At 28.8% G+C, this 26,875-nt stretch overlaps 3 protein-coding genes and 3 non-coding genes across 8 annotated transcripts; all 6 read right to left on the bottom strand.

Moving 5' to 3' along the window:
- Positions 1-5,887: 5,887 nt before the first annotated feature.
- LOC145947933 (uncharacterized) lies at positions 5,888-8,775 on the bottom strand. Its single transcript, XM_083057696.1, has 2 exons — positions 8,668-8,775; positions 5,888-8,136 (listed from the first exon to the last, which is right to left on the bottom strand). The coding sequence occupies exons 1-2, from the start codon at positions 8,680-8,682 to the stop codon at positions 6,214-6,216; spliced, it is 1,938 nt and encodes a 645-aa protein (XP_082913822.1). The 5' UTR covers positions 8,683-8,775; the 3' UTR covers positions 5,888-6,213.
- A 3,347-nt stretch (positions 8,776-12,122) lies between these two features.
- LOC145949078 (uncharacterized) lies at positions 12,123-13,610 on the bottom strand. The gene is made up of 2 exons (XM_083058785.1): positions 13,505-13,610; positions 12,123-12,587 (listed from the first exon to the last, which is right to left on the bottom strand). The coding sequence occupies exons 1-2, from the start codon at positions 13,517-13,519 to the stop codon at positions 12,324-12,326; spliced, it is 279 nt and encodes a 92-aa protein (XP_082914911.1). The 5' UTR covers positions 13,520-13,610; the 3' UTR covers positions 12,123-12,323.
- A 5,643-nt stretch (positions 13,611-19,253) lies between these two features.
- LOC145932579 (tRNA N(3)-cytidine methyltransferase METTL6) lies at positions 19,254-23,532 on the bottom strand. Of its 3 annotated transcripts, none has more exons than XM_083031612.1 (12): positions 23,404-23,532; positions 22,889-23,300; positions 22,664-22,809; positions 22,436-22,579; positions 21,654-21,826; positions 21,166-21,383; positions 20,894-20,957; positions 20,617-20,689; positions 20,364-20,411; positions 20,102-20,154; positions 19,855-19,916; positions 19,254-19,662 (listed from the first exon to the last, which is right to left on the bottom strand). In XM_083031612.1, the coding sequence occupies exons 2-5, from the start codon at positions 23,264-23,266 to the stop codon at positions 21,670-21,672; spliced, it is 825 nt and encodes a 274-aa protein (XP_082887738.1). In that variant the 5' UTR covers positions 23,267-23,300; positions 23,404-23,532; the 3' UTR covers positions 19,254-19,662; positions 19,855-19,916; positions 20,102-20,154; positions 20,364-20,411; positions 20,617-20,689; positions 20,894-20,957; positions 21,166-21,383; positions 21,654-21,669. The 3 variants fall into 3 exon arrangements, with proteins under 3 accessions (XP_082887738.1, XP_082887739.1, XP_082887740.1); XM_083031613.1 differs by having other exon boundaries at positions 22,889-23,318; positions 23,404-23,434; XM_083031614.1 differs by lacking the exons at positions 19,254-19,662; positions 19,855-19,916; positions 20,102-20,154; ... (3 more) ...; positions 21,166-21,383; positions 21,654-21,826 and adding an exon at positions 22,020-22,223.
- Positions 20,484-20,574, bottom strand: LOC145933240 (small nucleolar RNA snR60/Z15/Z230/Z193/J17). Its single transcript, XR_014424830.1, has one exon. It is a non-coding gene; the product is annotated as a small nucleolar RNA snR60/Z15/Z230/Z193/J17 (small nucleolar RNA).
- Positions 20,759-20,847, bottom strand: LOC145933244 (small nucleolar RNA snR60/Z15/Z230/Z193/J17). Its single transcript, XR_014424832.1, has one exon. It is a non-coding gene; the product is annotated as a small nucleolar RNA snR60/Z15/Z230/Z193/J17 (small nucleolar RNA).
- Positions 21,025-21,111, bottom strand: LOC145933245 (small nucleolar RNA snR60/Z15/Z230/Z193/J17). The gene has a single exon (XR_014424833.1). It is a non-coding gene; the product is annotated as a small nucleolar RNA snR60/Z15/Z230/Z193/J17 (small nucleolar RNA).
- Positions 23,533-26,875: the final 3,343 nt, after the last annotated feature.

The raw sequence follows: 26,875 nt of genomic DNA, 5'->3' as shown, positions 1-26,875 counted from the left end.
GCGATAATAGCAGACCGATATATCAATTCTCATTTCTATTGCATTTTTTCTTTCGTTAAACATAAAAAAAAACTGCAATTTTTCGAGGAAGTCAATCCGCTTGAGAGAGGAAAGAAGACAGACAACGTGAACAATATCAGCCGTGCGAACATGAAGATAGGAAAGAGATTTATCGCTTCCCCCTCACGTAATAGAGCGAAATTTCGTCCTCGCCTTGTTGCCTTTGTTCGCAAAGCGTTTCGAGAAAGTGTACAAGGAAGGTCAATTACCTTCCCCGCACAGGAATTGCTCAGGATATTCTCAATTAAGATTCCTATGCTTTTTCATATGTACATGCGGAAAGATATCCCCCTAGTGATTATTAATTCTTTTTATATTGAACGATATCGCGCAATATTCAAAGATCAAGAAAATTTCAGTAGATTAGCTTGCGATAGGATATGCTAAGTACGTTTTAATTGCTATGTTCTCGCGAAACTAGCAATTTAATTTCAACGCGATAACAATTAATACGTCGATATGCAATATCGAACCATATTGTTTTATTTTATTGCTCAATATAACTGATCACTTACAAATAAGAAATCTATCTTATCGCGCATCGAAGAAAAATGCAATTATTTGTCCGATTCGTGACAGGATTCCTAATTCATTCTGCATTCTTCACTCTTGATTCAGAAGCATCAAGCTCTAAAGAAGGAAGTATTGTACATCAAGTGTCACAATTAAACCACAATCGCGATTTAAACATCACCGAGACGCGTGGCTGCATAAATTATAGAAATTATCTCGCTACTAATTATACAGGCGAAAGGAAAGTAAAATGAGTAAAAGTTATGAATTTTCAAAAATTAATTATTTCCATATATTTAGTACATCCGGATGTACTTCCGAAATTTTCACTATGTCGTAAGAAATGTTTCTTTCATGCAATGAAATCTACTGAAAGGTGCGTGGCTTTTTGACTTACAAATGTTCTAGCAACTCGCCTCAACATTGGTAAAAGAAACTCATTTGTCAGTTAAGTAAATAATAAAATAACCATCGCGTAAGAAAAGCAGCTTTCGCTTATTCTACTTATTTTTTAACACACATTTTTCTATTAAACTTCAAAAAACTTATAGACACACTTGCCTGTTTTGTATCGCACATCCAAAAATCAAACTAAACCAGATGGATTTATTAATTCCATTAATTATAAAAATTAGTTCAGTTTCAAATATACTTTTTTAATAAAAGAATGTAAAATATTTTATAAAATTTTAATGTATTTTAAATTGTTTTATAAGATTTTTGTAATATCTAAAATATTGCGCTTTTCCATTATATTCTAGATCTGATCACAATCACAATTTTTACTTTCAGTTAATCTAAAAATTTTATTTTTAGTATAGAGTGTATTAGGAATATGTGTAGAAGATAAACATCTTGTAACACTAAATATGTATATATCATGGATTTATGTATTTATCCGTCTCTTATGTGAAATGTAGCGGTTCTTGATTTACCTGAGTTAAGATCGAATGTGTACTATGCTCGAGCAAGAAAAGGATGTTCGTATAAATGTTCTGATATCGTAAATAAAAAAAAATTTGCCACGTGTTGAAAGTCAATCGACATTCGAAAGTGAAATGCGCTTAGAAATGAATGAAGAAACTAATATATCATGTTTCTCGTTTTTGTGTGCCTTTGTATAATAAACATATCTTTATAAAAATAAAGCTCTATAAGAAATAATTGTTCTTCGAGAATAAATGTAACCGTAGCAATAAGTGTAGTCATAAAAAGATAATCGTGTTCTCTGAGAATTCATAGCGCTTTATAATAATTTATTTGACTTCTCCCAACATATACCAAACTGAAATAATTGAAAACATTTGATTGACATTATTTCACTTTCACTCGTGAAATAAAGAAAGAAATTGCCCGTTTATTGTTCAATTTAAAAAGATGACGAATTAGCTAGTGTCTTAAGAAAGATGATTGCCACGATTTATTTCCAAGACAGAAAGATAGAAATAAAAGAAAAATAAAAGATAAAGAAAATAGACAAAGAAATATCATTCATTTGATAATAATTATCACTTTGACAATAAAATATTTAAAATTTATGTACAATTTTTATTTTTATGGCATCTCTTACATAATTTTGATACAGATAAATATATATATATATATATATATATATATATATATATATATATATATAACAGAAAGAAAGCGAGAAAGTTTTTATAGCAACTCGTTGTATTTATATAATATCAAAAGCTTAATATTTGTGTAAAGAATTAATATGTTGTATATATAATAATATTAAAAAATATAACAAATATAACAAATTATATTCTATACTTATATAAACGTATTACCATTTACATTTGTTAACACCTTATCATTATTAATTGACATCACCGATAAATCTTATTGATGTAGATAGTTTTACTTGAGAGTTACATTACTTAAGTATTAATGTAGATTTATACAGCGCACAACAAGATATTTTTAAACGTAAGATGTTACCCCAGCTTTTGTGTGTTGCGAATAATACATCTATCACCTTGTTAATATCTTGATCAAAACTAAGTGTACTATAAATACAAAGCATTGAAACAAAGCATACTAATAGATTTTATGATATCATTTATCGCTTTTTATAATAAGAAAAAAATGTTCAAATATATAATGTTATTATTAAATAAGTATATTATTAAAGAAGACAAACATGTCAATGAAAGAGAACTAATTCTCTCTCTATCAAAAGGACCAGTTAGAATCACAATATCAATACTTAAAAGTGTGCCAATGTCGACAATTGATTATCACACTTTACATGATTTTGAATAAAAGATATCGAATTAAAATCATTCTTGCTTTCTCATTATTTGATTGCTATAATTTGTAACATTTTCGACTTTTCGCTTTCGAGTTATTTCTCTCTCTTTCAGATTTGTTCATTCTCTCGCTTTTTCAATCTTTAATTTGCTCGTTCCTCTTTTACGTATATGTATATACTATGTATAAATCTCATTACATTTATTTCTTTATCTTTTGATCTATAAACGACAACTAAGAGATCTAACTATTCATATTATTAAAAAATATTTATAATAATAAAAAATATTAAGTTTGCAAATGAAAACTATTTATCTGGCGAGACGTGGATCTAGAATTTCCCAGATAAATAGAAAGCGCATCTGAGAAACTCTAATTAAACAAGTTCAGAGTAAAAAACGATAGAAGTGCCGATAAAATAAAACGAAAACCGGACAGTAGAATGTGGGTCACTTGCGAAAAGTGAATGATAGGTTTGAGAGGTAATTGCGACGAGGAAGTTCGGCTTAGGATCAAGTCACGCTTTTAGAACTTCATTACCCTATAGGGTCGATGTGCATGCTCTGATTCTTGAATTACTTGGCAGAGGCGTTATATAAGTCTTTGTTTTATAATGGCACGATTTTATCATCTTTCTTAGAAACTTGCTTTTTCTCCTGACAAATATTTATTTATAATTAAAATGCAACGTGCGAACTTTACAAATAAAAGCAATTTATTTAGAAAGATATTATTTTGAATTGTACGTTATTAATTGCCATTGCGCTTAATATTGCTTAATGTATTTACATCTTAATGCATTTCTGTCATTAAAGCAAAAATAAATAAACACTATTAATTGTAATAAGATATTTTATAAATCATTATTTGTAAATTAACTCGATCGTCTTTTAAATTCTTTTTAAAATCTATAAATTTAATTACTTGTTTCTGATAAAAATATTTTATCATAAATAGATTAATAAAGAGAATAAGTAACATATTCACTTATCTTATTATTTTGATTTTAAAAATCTTAGAGAGAGAGAATGATCGAAAGCAATGTAATTATTGAATTTAACAAAGAAGAAAAGCAATTTATACTTGCAAAGAGTCAATAATATTAAACATTTTTTAAATATATATTATTCAATTATGAATCTCCCACTTATTTCTAAATTTCGATTTATGAATCGGCAACATTAGCGATCCGTTTTCTTTCCTCTTTTGTCTAGTAAGAACGAGCCCAATGATTACGAAATCATCTGGGAGAATCATACACCTGTAAACAACGATATATTATGCATGCTTAAGATTGCTCGGATAATCCGGCTGCGTTAACCGTGGCTAGAATTATCGAACGACTTTCGAGGTCAGAATCGAGTAACGTGGTGATGGTCCGTTCGCGATCACAAACGATGGTCACGAGTGAGAGTCTCTTTGTATAGATCAGCGTTTTGGGCCGGAAGTGGTAGTAATCCATTTGCTTGACTTTCCATTCCATCGCGACTATATAAGATAAACATCGCGGTTGCATATGGTTAACATTACATGCATTATGAACGCTTGAATCTAGGGATTAACTAACCCTACGCAATTTCGTAATATACACGTAGTATACATATATATACACGATATGCTCAGAGCTCATAGAACAAAAATTATATTTGAAATAGAAAATAAAAATATTTATAAAAGTCATTATTTCTATCCCTGGAGTATAAATAATTTATGTAAAATAATAATTCATATTCATATGTTAAATTATTCGTAATTAAATTTCTAGCTTTAAATTATGTAATTAATTTTTTATCAGAAAAATAAACATTATATATTTTTTCTTTCATTCAATTAATTAAAATAATTATTTGTTTTTATTATATTGACAGTATTTAAACTTAATTAACATAATTAACATAATTAAGTGATTATTTTCAATATTTATTACCTATTAGAGTTGACAAGTTCAAAATCTTTCCAAATGTGCTTTATACTAAAAATTTAAACATAATTATAAGTATCCAACTAAAAGGGAGAGAATGAAAGCAGCATTGACTCCTTTTTTCTTCCAAGTAAAAAAATATATTTATTTAACAAAATAAATAAAACATATATTTACATGTGTGTTCGATGAATCTATTTTAGAGACAAAAAAAGTACGTAAGATTTTCACATCATCATACATACATTGTTCATCAAATCAACATTCGTTGTTAATTTATTCCCTCTTATTAACATATAAAAGTTTGATAACACCTATAAAAGTTTGAAAATAAAAAGAAAATAGAAAAAGTATTTTTTTTACTCAGAAAATCAACAAAATCTATCTCTATTCTTTAAATAATGTGCGTGATCGACAATTAAAAAACTACCTGTTTTTTATTATCGCAATGAAATTTTAATATCAATGAAATAACTGCATTTATTATCACAGTTGCTTTCTTGAAAACGTTTTGAAGTACGTGTATATGCAATAATAGATGATGTAGAATAATTGATACATATTGAACAATCGTAGTAACTCTTCAATAGCAGAACGTATAGATACTAATTGTAAACGCTGCAAAATAACTGAATAATTCCTTTGTTTTCTAAAATTTATAGAACTCGCAAATAATTTGTAATTTTCAAATTTGTTTTTTACACAATATGATGTAAACTGAATTTCTGCAATATACATAATAATTCTGTTACTGCAATATATGATTATTTATGGATTGTGAAGAAATTATGATATGAATAATGCCACTATAACATGGAATTTTTCATAAACTAAGAGATAATTTTTATATTATACATATATACGAGCGGATACTGGAAAACAAAATTTCAAATAAGTATTCTATTAGAATCAATTAGATTCTCTAAATAAATATAAATCACTAATTTAAGACAATGTAATTAGAAAAAAAATTATATAAATAAATCAACTGCGCAACAAAAATAATTAGTTTGACTAAAACTTAGATTAAAATATTTTTTTTAACAAGAAGGACTTACTCCATACTGCTTTCATTTATATTATCGTTTATATCTTAAGATAATTAAGAAAAAAGAGATAATATGTGTCATAGAGATAATATATGTATTATGCGTTTTACTTCTACCTAACATTTCTGTAATAAAAATGCAATAATAAAACTTTTCTATTAATAAAAGCAAATAAAATTTCTTACTAAAATAATCGATTAGCAAAGCGTAATTCTTTTTGTCAACTTGAAATTCTAAAAGAAGAAAACGAAATCGTTTATGTGAAAAAAGTCAATAGGCAATGTGGTGCAGCGTTATTAGCATATGAAAATCACGCAACTGCGATAATATTTCTTACAGTACTTTCTTCTTCTTAATCTCTCCCTCTCTCTTTTTCGCAAAACACAATCAGTCTCGGTACAATAGAACAACTTACGATCCACTTTGTGAAGAATAAGAGCGTCTCATTATTTGTGTCGGTTTCGTCTGTGCGTACGAGGGCGCGTAATTCCACGGATAATTCGGCCAGGCGGGCTTCTGCAGTTGGTATGCGACATTGGGATAATAATACACCGGATAGACTGCTTTGACTGGTTTATAAAGAACAGGATTGATTAATGCAGTTTGCGTCCCGTATGTATGTTGCACACTAGACGTTACAGCAGGAGTGACTTGCGCTGGATATATTTGAGCGGGATTTGCAGGCAGCAAAGGAGTGACGACAGGATGTACGGACGTCGTGAGAGGATGCAAAGGAGTGGCGATAGGTCGTATTGGTTGAACTGGCAAAGTTATCGGCGTAAAAACGGTTCCTGGTTGATTAGCAGAAGAGGTGGATGAAGGTGTCGTCGACGAAGGTGTTGCTGGAATTGATGGCGTCGATCCTGCCGGTTTCTGAGACGGTTCCGTAGGAATCGGTATCCCGAAATGAGTGGGCGACGTGTCGAAGGATTGCGTAGGTTTGATAGGTGTAAAGATGCTGGTACTATAATTAGGAACTAAGTTGGTACCCGTAATGAAGGTTGGTATGAATCCACCGTAAACTGGGATGCCTGCGGGAGATCCAGCTACGGCTGATCCAGGTTGCGATGATGCCGTTTGAGTAGTACCGTCGTTTTTGGGTAATTGCGGAGGTTGAATGATAGGCACTTCAGTCACTGTTGTCGTCGGAGTAAATGGCGTGGTGGTCGAGACACCGTAGTTAAAAGAAAATCCTTTCAAAGGATTAATCGTAGTTCCTGGTAAAAAGGGCGACTGACTAAAAGCAGTATTTTCAGAGGCAAAAGCTGCAGTTTGCGGCGTCGGAATCTGCGACTTCGTTTGTTGACTTATAAACTTTAGAAGCTCCTGATTCTGAATGAAACTCGCTTGATTTTGAGCGTACCTTTCCGCCGCTTCCGGCCTCGAAGTAGTCTGAGCTTGAGCGAGAGCTTGCTGTAGCTGCACGATCAATCGATCCTTTTCAAAAGACTGAATCTGCTCTAGAGTCTCTTGACCGAGCGTTCCCGATGCATATGACGGCAACGCGCCCCGGAATTCCTGGGAGCTCTGTGAGGTACTCTCGAAGTCTCTAAATTGACTGTTCAGATTCTGAATCTGATTGCCGGTATCTTGAAATTGATTGTTGTTAGGCGCGAAATCCTGATTGTTCGCGGGTGCGCCATAAAGTTGTTGAATCGCTTGCGCGTTCGCAGACAAGAAAAACGCAGCGTCGGAAATCTGATGATTCTGAGGCTGCACCAAGTTCTGATTCTGCGAATTCGCGCCGTGATCCAGAGAACTCTGCGATGACTGCGAAACAAAATTTTCCGTCGAGGAGTAAGCCGGAAGCTTTTGATTTTGCGGTGGTAAATAATTAGCCGTGTGCATGCCAAACGGCTCGTTATTTTGACTGGCGATCGGATTCATTTCCACGAAATCGACGTTTCTAATCGAGCTCGGTACTTCCTGTTCCACCAATCCGTCATTGAAGTTGGTTGACTGTTGTTGACTGACGTGATATTGTAATTTGTTTCGATGCTGCTGAGCACGATATCCTTGTGTGAGTGGACCGGAAGTCGAGTGACTCGGTGGTCCATATTTCGTAAACGGTCTACTTAATTGACCGGGAAATTTAGATGCAATTTGACTTCTAGCCTGATGCCCTTGGAGACGCAACCGAGCACTCGAAGAAATACGATTCGGTTTATAGATGTATCCAGCATTTCTTTTCCGTTGAACGTCGGATTGCTCAGAATTAGGCTCAATTTCAATCTCGCCAAGATTCACTTCCAGCTTCGTAAGTTCTGGCTTTTGAACTTCGTCTTCTTGTTTGGCTTGAGTCAGCGAAAGCACCGATACAAGAATATAAATGACCTACGGATTAAATTTCTTATAAAATAAAAATAGCTAAATGTAATATGTAAATAAAAATAAGAATAGATGTGAAATAGAAATAGGAGTACTTTAATTAAACTATTAAAATATATAAGAAATAAATTTATTGATTTATTATTTAAAAAAAAAAACATGTTCTTATTTTATAAATAAATTTTTTTATTTTAATAAATTTTTCAATTAATGTTCTAAAATAGTCAAATAATTCATAATTATTTATCTTAAAAAATTATTTATTTTAATTATTTATTTTAAAATAAAGTTTTTATCTTTTTATATATAATTTATTTGCAAGTTAATCTGTTTGTACCTATAAAATATTGTACAACTGACAAAAATTTACAAAAGATTCGTACTTACATAAAATTATAAACGTAATAAAGTTTTATAAAATCAATCGTATAAAAATCAAAAGTCTCTAAGTTATAATATATAATATAATTTTGTGTAATACGTAAATAAATCTGCGGACATAGTAATCTGATCCAGGCTTTAATATTACACACTTACCAGAATATACCGCATTTTCAAACCTATATAATCCTTATCACACTTAACACTGCACAATCTAGTTAGTTTCTTTTCAAGACTGTTATTTTACATAGGATCTTGACATTGAATTAGACCGCACAAAACTAATTTGTTCAAGGATGGACAGGTCTGCACTGACTAAACTGCGACCATACCTGCACATGTATAAATACAATCGGGTCGCGACCATCCACGAATTACAATAGACTTTCTTACTGGCTTTCATCGATCGACTCTTAAGCAATACTGTTACGGATTTGTGATGTTATACATATCGATATAAAGTACACCGTATAATCGGAGCAATCCCATAATTGAAATTTTGCGGTCGCTTGCCAAATATATTATTCTTGAAACATGTGTCTACTAAGAGCAATAAGATGTGAATAAAATCACGAAGCAGAATTGATTAGCTATTTAATATAAAACGCGAATAGACATTCTGTTTTAATTATAAATAAAATACTATATAATATTAAAATTATAATATAATAATTGAAAAAATTATAGAATTACCAAAATATTATTGAGAAATAGAGAATTATTTAATATTAATTTAATTTATTTTAATAAATTGCTAGAATAATTCATAATATGTATGTATATATTGCATTATAACAATCTTTATTGTAGCATACATACTATTTACATACTTTTAAAAAAATACATTGTGCATTTCTTTTTATTATAAATAAATACAGCTTTTAAAAAGCATATAAAATATAATTAAAGAACACACTAGTTTGATGCACAAATTGATGACATCGCGCATAACTAAGCAGCATTTGAGCTAAAAGGCATCTTTTGTTCTCTTAGAAATCTTCACCGAATCTCTACGAATATCTTGTGAACAAAGAAATAATGAAGTGCAAAAAAGTCTGTAAAAGTCAAATTAGCCTGTTAGTCGCTATCAAAAGCGAAGAGATAAAATTATATAATACTTGCTTTTAATAAACATTACAAAAGCGAATGCAAGAGTCGCATTTCGTCATGAAATAAAGAGATGTTTGCAAAATCCTTCCTTCGCTGCCTCTGCGAAATATAATATATATATAAGAATAAATAAAAAAGTTTGAACTTACATTAATTATTTCACTACTTTCTGATCGTCCTTAAATTATGTTCTTAATAGAGAAATGTGAGATAGAGTGAAGAAAATGAGTGTCATTGTGAACTTCCGACGAGGTCACGAAAAGTATTGCATTATTGCGTGAAAACACACAGTGGTCTATATAGAATTCTTATCACGTTTGTTCAGTTCCTCTTCGGGTCTTCCAGTGAAAGTCACAAAGGTAAACGAAGTCTCGGGTCTCGGAGAATACGGAATAAGCGCTCATTTATAGGGATATATTCGTATTGTGTAACGTGTGCGATTGCGCGTAAATCAGAATTCGCATGCGAACATCCGATGTCCACAATATCGACGCCTTTTTAAGACATGTATTTCAAGTGCTTGTAGTATTGGTATCGCGTGAAACAGAAATCAAAAATTGGATAACGTCGAACGTGTCATTCGCTCATCGCACACGTGTCCTTCTTCGATGGCGGAATTCGTAAATAGACACATGTGGAAGTGAGAGCACGACTTAATTATGCATAAAAACGACATAAATGCATGATAAATAATGTCGTAATGGCGCCATAAAAAATTAACATAATATTTCACATATTTCCGACGGCCTTTCGACATCGATTAAAACATTGATATTTTGAATTAAACATCTCTAAACGCAAGGCCTTCAAATTTGTTATGAGTAATAGTGGACACATTTCAAATGCAAATTATTGAAAATAAATATTTAAGTATATAGTGATTTTTTTAAATAAAACATTAATTAAAAAGTTTTTTTTTCGAAAGAATAATAGGTACAAATATATAAAAAATATTTATTTTTTAAACACTTTTCTAATAATTATTTCAAATATTATTTCTTGTGTTACATTTTAAATGTTATATAATAAGCAAAACCGAAAAAGTTATAAAACAAATATAAATATTTCAAAAGAATAATTATATTTATTTCATGCTAATTTACAAAAAAGCAACCGATATAATTTAATAAAACATAAAAAAAATCCGTCATATTCCTTTGAGATATATGTATATCCGAATTTATAATCCTGTTTACACATACATGTAATTGTGTTAGTCCCCTTTTAAGAAAAATATAATAAAATTCATATATTTTATGTTTTACGATTTATTCTATATATAAAATGTTAAAATAATAATACTTTTTGATATCATAAATCCAAATTACACAAGTGTTCCCGAATATATATTATAATTACAGTTAACAATAAAAAATATATATTGATTAATATTTATTAAAAGAGACTACTTTGTTTTCCATATATTACACAGATTTATATATACTTAAGGAAACCGTATTACTTCCAATTGTGATTTCCTACTCTCTTTGTGCCAGATATTCTAATAGAATTCATAGGTATGCTGCATTAGTGAAACTGATCAATGTCCACAGCTGGTGGTGAAGCATGACGACACTAATGCAATCCCATTTACGTGCACAAGCGTTCACGAGCGTCAATTCATTTTGTCGCAAGTAGCAACTTAATAATGTCAATCGCTTTCGCTCAATGTCTTTTTGCATGAATGTCTGAAAATCCGGACTGCAGTCCGAGACAATACATTATGCATCTACATTAAACACGAAGAGCAAATGTATGCGCAATGAACGCGCCGAATCTGACTGTGAAAATGATGTATATCAAATACATATATGCGCGCGATCTTGCGATCACACAAATTCCAATCGAATTGATGAGCTTTTATAGTCATTCAAATTTATAATGTTTTCTGGTACATTATTCACCGCACTGACATTGCAGACTGTTTATCTTGTAATGTATTTTATGCATGTAAAATAAGCAAAATATCTCTTTAATAAACTTTTTTGATAGTTTAAGAACAGTGTAGTCTAAATAAACTGCGTAATAATTTGGCGAAGATTAACATAATAATAAATTATCATAAATTATTATTCCTTTTGTAAATTATAATAACTTGCAAATTAATAGCTTATGAATATTAGATATTATCTCGAAAATGTCATTCTTTGAAAGTTAAAAAATTATTGCGTTTCAAAGAATTCATTCATTATCTGTTATTCAACTATATAAATATTTTATAAATTAGCAAATTTTCTTATAAATTGTATAAATAAAATTTAATCTGCATTATTACTGTTGAAATAAAATAAATGTTATTGTTAATCGATAATTATTAATTATTATTTCAAAAACAATTTCAAATTGAAATTATTTCGTCAATTATCTTAGAAACAATGTGACAATGCTCTAGTATTATTGCCCAAGTACAATTTCGAATTTTCAAAGTTTGCAGGAAGGAAAATTGCAGAAGGGATAGAATTTGTACAGTTCGCGAAAGAAGAATACATTTTTTTTACATATTAAGCGTTATTTTATTATTACAATGAATACAATGATAAAATTATCGGTAGCCAAAGAACTCACTCATGTTCATGGTTACCAAAAATTTTAGGGACGATTACAGATTGAGTGAATGCACACAATTTGAGCAAAATTTTCCGTGATTTCCATGATTTGTCCTGTGTCTTGATCATCGTTTCCAAAATCGCCGTGTCTTATTGTTAGACTACCACGTAGGGAGAACTGTAGTAAGGGTAACGATAATAGGAAGGATGAGCGTACGAAGAGTAAGCGTATGGCAAGTTGTAGCTGTATGGATATGGTGATGCATATGTAAGTGGTGCGTATGCTGAGCCTAATACGAGGCCTCTCTTATCTCTAGCTGCATCGGCGGCCTGGGTCTCCTTCTCTATGGCGACTTGCTTGACCTCAGGTGCCTGTTCCACCGCCATGACGATGGCGAACAGAGCCAAAAGGAGAACAGCCTAAAAAATAAATTTCAATTAATCCACAGCCAATGGTTTTATCGAATTCACGGGATATAAAGATGAAATTAAATGTAATTATACTTTTCTATATATCCTTATATATATCTCAATATAATGGAATTTTTTAAATAAAATTTATTTACTATAATTTTAGAAAATATATAACATTTTATAAATGTATGCCAGCTAATTTAAAACTATTTTATAACCAAGTAGTGTGACATAAGAACGTGGTATAATTTTGTAGAATGCATAAAATAGAGGTAAGATTTTATGGTTATTGATACATTCTCCGCTACATATAATTTTATGAGTAAAATAAATGTGTAAATATATTAAAATAATATGTAAATATACTTAAATAAGTGAAAATATAAGATTAAGAAGAGATACAATTTGCAATTTCAAAAATCTGAAGATATTTGGCAACATTTTAAATACGAACAATTTAGACAACATCACATTGCGATATGTGTTTCGAAATTAATATAAGTTGCAAATATCAAAACAGATGTTGCTGACGCTTATTTTGAGTTGCAAATGTAAAGGAAAGCGAATTTTTGATAATTAGTTATTATCAGTAACATGAGACTATTATAATATCATATAAACATAAATACCAAGATTTAACTTGAAATCGGAACGTGTAATTGATCAAACCGGTAGATTCATACAGATAATCGCAGTAATGATTAGGTGATTAGGCTAATCATAGAATGATCAGCTAGTAAATTATCAGTGAAAATCTATCGGAACATTTCATACAACGCATGAATGTATTCGATAAATCACGTCAACATGTATGTACAAGACCATAAATTCGCCAACATTTTCAATATCTTTATTTTATCCAGCGATATCAGAAAATGCATAGAGAAAGATACCATGCAGAGAAGATCTATCGAAATACTTACAACAAAGCACTTCATAGTTGATTGGATTGCTTTGGGGAGAGATCAGCTGCTGATGAACAGTTACTGAATGATGCTCCTGCTTTTCGGCGGATTGCTTATATACCCGACGATTCAAGCGTTCTATCTATACGCGTCACTAGCCCGATTGATCAATGCACGAGGACGAACACGCAGTTGCGTGTGTGTGTGTTGTTGCACGTTGCGTGTATCTGCGGCAAGCCGTTGCACGAGGGTTGTTATATGGCGCATATTGTACACGTCTCTTTTTCTTCTCATGTGTAATCTGTGGGCGTGTGTTGCCATCGTATAGACATCGTCGTATAGGTTCGCCAAGACATCCCGTATTCCGCGATGTACTCGTGCACCTTCGATGGATGGAACTCGGGTGAGGCAAGGGACCTTGGCAATTTGCCAAACACGGAGAGTGTTTTATAACTCTAGCATAATTATTACTGCACGTTATGTACTCGTCTTTATAATACGAACTTGGTGAACTTCGCGCAAATTAATTACTACACGTAGCAGTCAAAGTGCGAAATAAAAAAAAATTTTGTAGTCTTGATCATATGTGAAATATACTGACTTGTTCAGAAACTGTATTCTGTGATGCATTATTTTGGAATGTATTACTTTGCAAACATACATTTACATTTTTTAAATTCTAATCCAATTATAAGTACAAGAATACGCAAGCATTCAAAAATTAGGAGGCTATTATATTAAAAAAATAGTGAACAATATTTATGTCCCGGGATTAAAACCAATAGTCGTAATATGATTCATATATTTTCCATTTTTATACACACATATTTTATATAAACATACAAAAACTATTGTAAAGTTTAGAAAACTCTGAACTTGATCACTTATTTATTATAAAAAATCGCTTAGTAAAATAAATAAATATTAAAAATTTTTAGAGGTATATCAATAAATTGACTAAAAAATTAAACTAAATTTTAATAAAACTTCTCGTAAATCAATATTATGAATGTATAGCAACTGATATATTAAATATTATGAATGTATAGCAACTGAATATTAAAAATCATGTATTTAAAATATTAAAATATTATTAAAAATGTTTGTGTATGTGTATATATATATATATATATATATATATATATACACATGTGTGTATTTATATTTTTACATATACAAAAATTAAAATTATTGATTAGTGCAATCTATTTAGTTTCATTAATATAACAATATCAGTATTATTCTTAATAATAATAGTATATCTGTGTGTAACTCTATATTATCTTGTTTGAATATTAATAATTATCGTATCAATACGAAAACAGCAAAAAGTAAAATTATCATATAAGTAGATAATATCCATGTAACAGAGGGAACCTATTTAGTGTGTTACAAATATGAGTCTGCCATTATACCGGTTCTGTGACTGAATCGTCTGGATTATAGCGAAATGAAAACATATATCTAATTGACAGAAATAAAAATAGAATATGCAACCAATCTCGATGAAATAAAATTAATTTATGATGTCTGGTAGCTAGTTCATTTTGCGTCGCCTTTTCAGTCATGGAAATATTTGTGGAATGCTACTAGACTGTTCTCTATAATTATATTATCGTGGTTCTTTAATTATCTTCGATAAAATAAAATAGTAAAAATGCGGAATTTTGCCAAAATGTTTATCATTTCGCCGTGGTTATTTCAGAACTAATTTATAAAACTTCTCTATTTATATCTAAAGAATGCTTTTATTGGACGCGACAAATTATTAACTCCTAAACTTCCAACACAGTTGTCTATGTATTGTCTACTTTGAAACATTTACTACGGAATCGTAAATTGCAAATTCTGTTATGTCGTTGCTCGAATTTGCGTTTATAAAAGCTAATTAAATATTCAGTTCACATCCACAAATTTAATTAATCATAACGTACAAATTTGTCTCAGTTTGAAACCGTCATTACCGAACATGCGCGTTTCGCTTTGACTTTCGTTTACATAAACATTTATGCTAATTAATTTAGTAATTCAAAATATAAACTCTCTAACAACATAATTTTAAGTAAAGCTGCATTGTAAAAAATATATATACCTTATGTATTTTTACATTTAAAGATTTATACTTTATATAAATTTATTTTTACGTTAAGGAAATATTTTTACATTTGCATTAATTTTATCCAATGCTTATAAATCCAAAATTAAGATTCCTAATATGTTTGAAGAACGCATTATATTATATTAAATTATATTGTATTAAAATTACAATTGCAACAAAATTTGATATCTATCGCAGGCTTTTATTATCCAATGAAGAATTTTATATCTTGCTATTTATATTTCGAGTTCATTACAACGGCGTATATCATAATCAATTTTAAAGCCTACTTTACCTAAAACAGATTAAATGTTTCCATTTAACAGAAAAGATCAAGGATATTTGTCAGTCCATGGATCATATGAAAAAAGTGCGATTCTTGATATTTCTTAAATCCGGACTCGTGATGGCGCCGCAAAATTGCGTTTATAAACCAGAGTGGCCAATTCCATGACCCCAATCTTAAAACCAAAGTATCTTTTTTCGACATCGATTGTACTGAATTTTTTTTAAATTGTAATTTATACGTTAACAAGACGACATGTTTGCATAAAATAGCGATTAATAGTGGATCCACGCTTATCAGCTTCGCCGTTACGTTTTACATTTCCATAAAGAAAAAGATCAACTTGTTAATGCGGTTTAGATCGTAAAAAATTCATGTATTTCTTTCTAAATTTTTGTCAATGCACTTTTATTTTCATATTTTTGCATAGTTCTCTCTACATGCTTTTACGATCGCTGATTTATAAAACAAAATATTTACATGACGCAAAAGAATAACTAAAATGTAATTGTATATTTATAAGATTCACATTATTATTTCGAAAGATAGGAGATACATAGCTAGTTTTTAATATTTTTTAAATTATAATTTATATATTTTATATAAAAAGAATTTCAAATTCAACCTTATGTTGCCTTAATCTCAAAAATAATCAATATAAATTTAAAAATGCCATATTGTTTCAATTTGTTTAATTCTTTCATATTAAATTTAATTAAATCTTTCATATTAATTTAATTAAATCTTTTACTGTTAATTGTAAAGTAAATTTGTGAGTTATAAATTTTCCCCAAAATAAAATGATTGCGAAATTGAAACGACAATCTTCGCGATATTGCAGACAGTTTATTTACGTGAAATTAATTGGAACACGATATCATAATTTACTTAATTAATAAGTGCAATACAATGTTCTCACTGTCAGAAGTATTTGAATAGTTACACTTTTAAATCAATTTTCAGTACATAACACATAATATTTTGTTTTAACATCGTAATAACTGTCTTTAATATTATTCAATCGCATTAATCTTAATGTCTGTTCGATATAAAATCGTAAATGATATGCTCAAATAACCAATAAATCGCGACACGATAAAATAAGCCCATCCATATGCATTGCAATTTATCATTCATAATAAGATGCGTTCTTCATTTATTAATTATAGCATTTCGTAAGAAATAATTTTAATAATCTATTTTTCACAATCGTATTAATAAAAATTACATTAATAGGGAATTAACTTTTTAACATAAAAGATTTATTAAAAATTTAGATTTATGGTTAAATAAAAAATTAAATAATAAATGTAAAATTAAGAAAAATTCCATTTATAAAATAGAATTTTCAAATATATTTTTTAAATAATTTTAAAAAGCAGAGATTGCATGCCCTTAAAATGTGTAATATTATTTTATAAAAGAAGAATGTAATGCAATTCTTTTGTAAAAATAGAAGGAAAAAATAAAGAATATTAATGTCTCAAGATCTATTAAAACAGATTCCTTTTTTCGGCATTCGACCATAATTAATTTCATAAAAAGATTAAATCCTTTATGTGAATTATAAATCGCTGTTTATGCTGAAAATAGAAAGGCATGGAAAGGAAGTCGGAAGTGTTACATCCATTCCCTGATTTCAAAGATTAAGAATTCAGTTTCACAAAATAGATCCCTTTTACTTCGACAACTTTTGCACATAAAAATATTACTTACGTTTAATAGATATTATTTTTATCTTAAAAATAATATAATTATATTAGCGGAAATTAGATGAAGAAAATATGCGTCAAGCCACCATGCTTTATAAAAACAATAGTATTTGCGCACTTTATTCGAGAGGTGTGTATAAAATTATTATTACAATTTCGATTTAAATTATTCCCCACATCTCCAATTCAATTCAAAAGTCAGTAGGTTTACGATATAATTTAATATGTCCACATACGCTTTTTGAATCAATTTTATTATTAATGTCATGATACTTATAAGTAAACGGTAGTATAATACGCTATGGTAATTAATTTATGTGTCAGATGCAATTAATTGCATTTAACAAATACATATATTTTGCTAATAGAGAGTCAAAATTAAACGAGATTAAACGAGAATCGAATGTACAATATATATAAATATAAATATAATCGAAAATTACATTAATGTAATGTATTATTAAACATGTGAATATTGTCTGTATTTTCTTAACCGATCGATGGATGCAATCATTTCTGCTACGCATACAATCGTGCAGATGTGTGCATCCTTAATATTTAATTATATTATATATTATATTATATTTTTTATATTATATATTATATATTTTATATTATATTATATATATTATCCTATAAAATTAAAATTAGAAAAATATCTTACACGTACATTTAGTATGCTAAACACGAATTTTTCTATAAAAAATATTATTGATCCAATATTACTTAAATTATTTAAATGACTTGCACTCTTTCTTAAGAAAATCGTTTTTAATTTAAAAAAAATTAATTTTATAAGCATAATAAAGTCACAAGATTTTCGAAACTTTGACTTCAAAAAATATAATGTATATAACGTGTGCGCTACATTATCTATGTATTATGAACATAACATCTTGATATTCAATAATATTAAATTTAAAACTAATCCATAATATTCATTTAAATTTATATGTTTATGTGTATGCACGATAAAACAATATAAAATTTTCTGCATGATATTGCATTTCAATTTATATAGCAGTTAATATAACTGATGTTAATAAGCAGTTTTTTATCGCCTGTTAGATATATGTATATGTATGTTAGCTTTCATGCAACTTTTATAATTATATTTATTTTACCCACATCCACAAATAAAATTAAAATTTATTTACTAACTACTGTCAGAATTAATTAAATTGAGTATATATACCACTAGAGAGCACATATATATGCTTAATTATATATATTTGAAGAAAAAAGACTCCCAAAATTATTAAATGCACAATTTTTTAGTGATAATTTAAAATGCAATATTAAATATACGGTTTTGTCGTACTACTAAAAAAATTGTATATAAATCAATTTATCGTAGCTATTTTATCAGTTATCATGGTTATTACATTGATAAATATGACTATTTTGTATATATTTTTTGAACGCAATTTTCGGATACAAATAGTCATTTTTAAAAAATGCATGCAACGCGCGCGCACTAATTCAAAAGAATAAAAATATTTAAGTTTGAAGATTTTAATACATTTAAAAATTTAATTATTTAAATATTGAAAATTTTTTAACTCTTACGATCAGTTTTATCATAAACAACGGAAATGAAGAAAAAAGATAGATAGTATTAGGAAAGATGGAAAGGTATCAGAAAGAATGAAGATATAAGAATATAATATATATGTATATATATAACATTTATTATTTTTATTTATAAAACAGAGACAAAAACATTTCAATATTTGACTTTTCATAAGTTCGTTTGCAACGAAGGCTAAAGTTTAAGCTGACGCGCATTATTGACGTTAACTCAACGTACAAAATAGCAATCTTATGTGTGCTTTCATTTTTTCCTCTAATGCTTCATGGACATTAAACAATATTCTTTCAAACAATCACTGTCTTATATTTCTTTCCTTAACAGCTGGAAAGAGGGAGGCTTCATCGTAAATTGTTTAATCACAAAAGAACATGATTTAACTTATTGTTAGTCTGTCTTATTTTCGGATATATCCAATGTGTTTTGATTTTAATTAATAAAAAACTTTGATTCATCCAGAATATCCATGCTATATTGTACTCCAACAATCTGCCAACAATATAGTAATTTTTGATTTATAATGATATAAAATCGGTAAATATAATGAATTGATAACAAGTTAAATCAGATAGAACTAGTAAGAATCACGGGAATCATACGAAAGATGGTGATAGTTGAATCATCAGTAATTACTTTTACATAAATAATGCATTAATTATGCAATATTAACATTGAACTCACCGTGCATATTAAGATATGTGTGTTTATAGATATATAATTTCTAGTTATATTCCAACACAAACCTATCAACAATAAAAAGATTTATTATCTATAATGCTATAAGTTCTGTGTGAAAATATATTAATTTATAATTATGTATCAGATAGAGCTAATAATAATCACGACTCATGCGAAAGATGGTTTGATCATCATGAAATACGTTTATATATTTTAAAAAATGTCGATTTGACACAAACATTAAACTCACCATATCATTTTGCTTGTATGAATATTGTACTGGTTATGGAATCACAGTTTTTCCTATAATATATATGTATTATTTATTCTCTGTGTGTAATTATTTAACAATTTTAAGGAGATATTAATTGCTATTTTTTTCAGTGGTAGTGACGAATTAAGATCTGTATCATATTATTTGTCAACATATAAATATGTATATACATCATTAAAATATATTAAATTCCAAATTTTAAAAAAAAATATATATCTAAAACATTCTATAAACTTACGGTATTATATATTTGACATGGCTTCAATTTGCTGTTTAAAATATATATCTAAAACATATAATAATATTGCCTTTAAATTATTTAAAAGATCAAAAGATTCACAATATAATATGCATGTAAGAAAAATGTCAGTTAGGGACGAAAGACTATAATTAAGTTGTCGTCAGAGTTGTATCAGTTGAACTATGATAGTCATCATTATACACCATATAAAATAAGTTAATACATATAGTAATTAAAATTTTAAATATACCTTCACATTAAATATTGTAAATTTACAGTATTTGTGTGTGTGACATGGCTTTAACTTGATGTTTGAGATGTATCTAAAACATAAAATAATATTGTCTTTAAATTATTTAAAGCATCTATAAATTCAAAATATATGTATTTCGAAAATGTCAGCTAGGGACGAAAGACTATAATATTAAATTGTCGTCAGAGTTGTATCAGTTGAACTATGATAATCATCATTATGCACCATATAAAATAAATTAATACATATAGTAATTAAATATTTAAATATATACCTTTACATTAAATATTGTAATTTACAGCATTTGACATGGCTTTAACTTGATGTTTGAGATGTCTCTAAAACATAAAACAATATTGTCTTTAAATTATTTGAAGCATCCATAAATTCAAAATATATGCATTTCAGAAATATCAGTTAGGGACGAAAGACTATAATATTAAGTTGTCGTCAGAGTTGTATCAGTTGAACTATGACTCATCATTGTTTATCATATAAAACGTAAAACAAGTTAATACATATAATTAAAAATTTTTAAATTCATACCTTTACATTAGATGTTGACTGTGTTATATCAAGTTTTCTATTGTAAATCGTAATTCACATGTTCGACAATTCAGATTTTTCGCCAAAAAATATTAATAAAAAATTTAATAACATTTTTATGAGCCATGTAAGCTTCTGATCATTCTGCATAAAATCATCTTTGTTTCAATATATTTATAGTTTGTCATAAATATATTGTTGATAAATTATGATATTATCTGCAATAAAAAAATGAAAAATTTTAAATAAATCTGAATAAAAAGTGATATAACAAAATTTTATTAACAGAAAATCAGAACTGCAGGAGTTTCGATCATTATAATTCCGATATATCATTAATCATCATTTAGATATCAATAAACAAGTATAATAAATCTATTATTAATTAATACTTTCGAAAATATTAAAATTTTACAAATATTTCAAAGTATAAATTAAAAAATTTATTTAGCTAGAGGGTGCTAAATTGTTAATGAAAATAGATTTACCATTTCAGTCTTATATTCAAGATTTCTTGAATTTTGCCTGTACAAAAATTCTCGGGACATTAATGTTTTCCTTTAGATTCACTGTACGTCTCTGTATATAGCCACAACTTAATGTTTGAAAACCAACAGATACAAATAAATCTGCTACTTGTTCTGCAGAAAAATAATAACTCCTGAAAACCAAAGGATATATGATCATTAATATATATTTGTTTGGTGGAATATATATATATAGAAAGAACAATGCTGAAAAAGGGCCAAAATTTGCCTGTAAGGGAAATGTATGAAATAGGTATATTACAAATTCAGAAGGAGGCTATATGGAGCCACGCGTAGGGTGTAGGAACGCAAATACTAAAAACAAACTTGTTGGAATAACAAATTTATTAAATCTAAACGTTTCGGTCCTTTCTTTGGACCTTCTTCAGTAAATTTAATACAATAAATTATATTGTATATAATTAAAAACATATTCTGCATACGATTTTCCAATATCAACAAAAAAAAAAAATATTTTTGTTCACAATTGCCACTTATTCATTAAAACATTTGCTGTAAAACGCGGCTTTCCTGTAGAAAAATTGCATTTTCACTATTTTCTCCGATATTTGGACAATTTTAAGCTTTATTTTCGAGTTCAGCAGGTCCAAAAACATAAAGATATACATTTCCTTACAGGCAAATTTTTGCCCTTTTTTAAGCATTGTTCTTTATACATTATATGGCAAAATCAGATTCAAAAAATTTAATATTATTTTATGATATAAAAGATAAAATTTTACCTGGTTCCATCTTGCCGCATATAAAGATTCTCACTGATCTTATGTCCAGGTTTAAAACGTAACTGTGCCATATCGTATAATCCGTAATCTCGAAAAAGCAATATTCCTCCAATATCAAGAACATTGTATATATTTTGAGCAACTCTAATAAATGCAAAACAGTTCAAGCAATTAATAATTGCACAAAATTAGAACCTTACAATATTATTATTAATGTATTTATCATACTTGTGAAATTTATCAGGATGAATAGCTGATAATACAAAGATGAGAGTTGTAACATCAACTGGACAATCAATTTCAGAAAAACAATTCTCTAATGTAAGATCTGTTTGAATAGCCGTTATTGTAGCTGGATCAAACAATGTGTGACTCTATAATGAAACAAATATTAGCATGGTCTGACTTAATGCAATAACATTTGCATTTCCAACAATGGTCTATTCAATGTACCTTAAATAATTCGATTGCTCTTGTGGATAAATCACATGCGAATATTTTCCGAAATTTCAATCTATCCTCTATCAACGGAAAAACAAAATTTCCGACCCCGCAGCCCACTTCGAGAAGGACATTTTGAGTCTCTTTGTCGCCTAAATCCAGCAACTCCTCAAATTCTCGCGTGGTCCAATGTCTATCTCTGAAGAATCTAGTATCGTTACGCTTGTAAAATAAATCCCAATGCTTCTTCGCATCTCTCTCGAGTTGATTCGCACGAAATTCGGATACCAATCGGGAATTTTGCGCTTTCAGCCTATCGATTTCTTCCGGTGTGAGACGCTTGGCCACGTGCTCCACGTTCGACGTACTATTTTCAATTAATTCGCTCATTTTTATTCCCGAATATATACTACCAAGGGGCTACCTAATTAAAAAAGGAAAACTTATCACGCCATTCGCCCATATATTCATGCTCTTATAAAAATTTTTCGAGATACTCAGTTTGATAAAAAGAAAAAGATGCTTACCTGGGAACAAATTCATCCTCTCTGCTTCAGATACCCACAGGAAATGGCCGAGCAGTAGCTGCGGCAGTCGGCAGCTTCCCATGAACGTGCAACATCGCATGCGATGTTGCCACGACGCATTTGACACGTGACATATCATGTGACTAAAATATGACACGTGATCTACTAGGCACGAAATTTAAATTTAAACAAAATATTTTCAGAAGAATATGATTTGAAAAATTGCATTTAACGACATGTACAAAGTAATAGCAATTCGTTTCTCAATTTTTCTCAAAATTTGAATGATTTTTCAATTGTAATATTAAATTATCAATCCGCGTAATAAATTAATTTTTTTAAAGCTGTTATTTTCTTGGAATTTCTGGATAATATTATAAATATCTCTTTGTCGTAGAATATTTATTTTTCGACGATTTTATCATAATTCCTTTATGTGCGACAAATGACGAAGATAATGATTTATAAAGAACAAAAACAGATAAATTTAATTGAAAAAAGAAAAGGGTTGTTTTTCTGCCTCTTTGAAAAATTTAATAGCAATATCTTATTTGTTTATTAAAAGGAAATGTAAAACTAAAATAAATGTAAATAAAACTTAACACATCAATAAAAACATATTATTTTGCTATTCTTAATAGTTAGAAAAGAAATTTCAATATTTTATAGATGTTATATATTTATTTAACATAGTCGTGTATTTTACTTTGAAATTAAAATGCAAGAAAATTTTTATAATTCTGAATATATATTATTTGAATCTTTAAATAAAACTGTGTTGTAATATATGCAGAATTTCCTGCGCCATAAGCATATTATTAGTGCAAATTTTGTAATAGTAGTTTAGAAAGATTAATACGTTTATTCGATTAAATTCGTTCACGTACTGTTTATCCAAAAATTAACTAGGCTTCTCTTTACGCGTATCGATATTCCGTATGCAAACACTTTTGTTTGATTAACATGCAGAACCCGTAGAGGACAAATATTTTATGCCACCGTGTAGCATTGACAGACAATAGTATACTATTAAAGTAGGATAAGCGTGACTAAAATTCAGTCAACAAGATTGCACATTGCTCATTATGATGTGAAATGAAAAAACAGTTTTGATAAGTATCATATATATATCGTCATAAATATTGATGCGAAACCCCGCTGTACAAGCTCGCATAAATAATATCTCGCTTTATCTCTAATCTTTATTTTATTATCACACATGTTTCACATATTATATTCAACACATTTTATGATTCATGAAGAACCCATAATTGTAAACTGAGCGTGGTTGAAAGAAAATGAATCGATCGAGTAGTATGTAGGTCATTGCAGACCACAATTTTGTCGAGAGCTTCGCGAGAGGTAACAACCATAGATTACCTGAATGGAATGAGAAACACGTTTCGCAATTCACAGTCATTAATGCCTTGTAAAATAACATCATTTTACAGTTTTCAACGCGACCATCCTTCATGGCCGCTTTATAACCGCATACTTTGCCCTGAACGGAAAAAAGTGTCACAATTAAAATCGCGCTTCCATACACTGAATCGTGAATGCAAAGCAATCAGATCAAGTTGACTTTAAGTTTTTTTTAATATGTAGAAAATTATGAATAGGAAATTTTTTCCGTTACTTTACTCATCATCTCGATTTTTAATTCACCACATTAAGTTTTTAGGTTTATCTTTCATGCATATATGTCTCTACTGTATTAATTATATTATTCTACAATATAATAAATTAATAACTTAAAGAGAGTTTTAGATATAATAATTAAAAGTTTGTATATATACAAACAATTAAATCAGATATTAATTTATATTTTATAGCAGTCAAAATTTTACATGATTTCATAGTAATCAAAATTTTATATGATGTTTTATTAAAGCCGAGAAAAGAAGATTAAAAATAATATTAAATATAGGAGGTTTTTTAAAATTACTATTATATATTCATAAGTGATTAGCAATATTAGAGTTTTGAAATGTGTGATAAGTGGGAGATGAAATTGCATGAATAATTCGTATCTAGAAGCCACCGAACCAGCAATGCCGTAAATATTGGAATTGCGATTCCATTCGCTAACATACACATGATTTTATTTCGATGTTATTACTCGAAAATTTATCTCTCTAATTAGCGGATCATCATAGCTAAAGCGTGCCTCTCGCATCGGCTTTCATCCGGAATACTGCGAGCGGTTTATGATTATGCACAGTGGCGCGGTGTGCATAATCGTAAAAACAATCCTCATTCCGGGGAGAGCTCTCACGAGATTGAGCAGCCCTCACGAGAGTGATCAAGAGATTATGCGAATTTCTCCCGCCACTGATACCCGTTATTACGTTTTAGTAGCGATTTACGCAGTTTCAAATCCCTCTAATATTTCCATTAACGGCTGAATTCTTTTTGGACTTTTTTTCCACGAAAAGAATTACAAAGATTAATCGTGGCCGTTGTTATCATCGTAAATGTCAGTTACCTTTATACGAATACAATCAAAAGCTTTGATAAAAGATCCTCCCTCGTGGGGAATGAAAGAAGTATAATGTCTATAGAAGAGTCAACGGTAAATATAATTAGTCAGGGAGTCTTTGACGATGTCGTGTGATGAAACTGTGCTTTTCACAAATTTAATCCGCTGTTACTTCATAATTTAAACTAATATTATATTATCTGTTATTTCTCTCTAAGAGAAATTATACAGAATATATATACAAATATATATTATTTTATACAAATATACTATATTATTAACATATTAATATATATGCTTATAAATAATATTCAAGATGATAACATTCGCGAATTATATATTATATTATGTCATTGCATGTCAACATACTTAATGACTACTCATTCTTTACGAGAAGAATCTCAGCAATTGTTGCGGAGCAATTGTGTGGGTACTTCCCACGATTTATGAAATTGTGTTACATATATAGTCTACGAAATGATAATTATTTCTCCTAGTTAGACACGCTATATATGAATTACATTCGCATTGTTATTCTATGGTGACAAAGATTGTATCTCTGATGTAATAAATTCTGTCGATTTGTAAGATATCGATCGATATAAATAATTTCTGTAAACATTTTTGCACTTATAAAAATCTGATAATTTATTTTTTGATGTGGAAGAATATAACCTTTAAAAGAATATGATATATATTTTAATTATTTGCAAATTTTACATTAAATATTAAAGTCAAAAAGCCGTTATATATATTAAAATTAATACACGTAACATTAAAAATGTAATCAATTCTTATCAATAAAGGCATAAATATTTTTCATTTCATATTGCTTAATCGTGAAATTTATAAACACACAATATCAAGATTCAAATTTCATAACATACATTGCGACATGGAGAGAAAAAGAGATACAAAAAAAGAGAAAGCGAAATCAAATAAAAAGTCAAAATTTACAATTATTAATATAGATAAATATTAGCAGTTAATATT

The sequence above is a fragment of the Prenolepis imparis genome, unplaced genomic scaffold (genome assembly GCF_030444845.1).
Source record: "Prenolepis imparis isolate NDT839.2.m4 unplaced genomic scaffold, iyPreImpa1.0 SCAF_2, whole genome shotgun sequence".
Classification (NCBI taxonomy): domain Eukaryota; kingdom Metazoa; phylum Arthropoda; class Insecta; order Hymenoptera; family Formicidae; genus Prenolepis; species Prenolepis imparis.
The sequence above is the reverse complement of the archived record's forward strand: the minus strand, read 5'-3'. Positions and strand labels throughout refer to the sequence as shown.

Excerpts from the sequence above, each read along its gene's own strand:
- LOC145932579 (XM_083031612.1), bottom strand. The coding sequence starts at position 23,266 with ATGAGCGAATTAATTGAAAATAGTACGTCGAACGTGGAGCACGTGGCC. Across the intron at positions 22,810-22,888 it reads GAGCAATCGAATTATTTAAG|AGTCACACATTGTTTGATCC; the intron begins GTACATTGAATA and ends GTTTCATTATAG. Across the intron at positions 21,827-22,435 it reads ATGCGGCAAGATGGAACCAG|GAGTTATTATTTTTCTGCAG; the intron begins GTAAAATTTTAT and ends TTTGGTTTTCAG.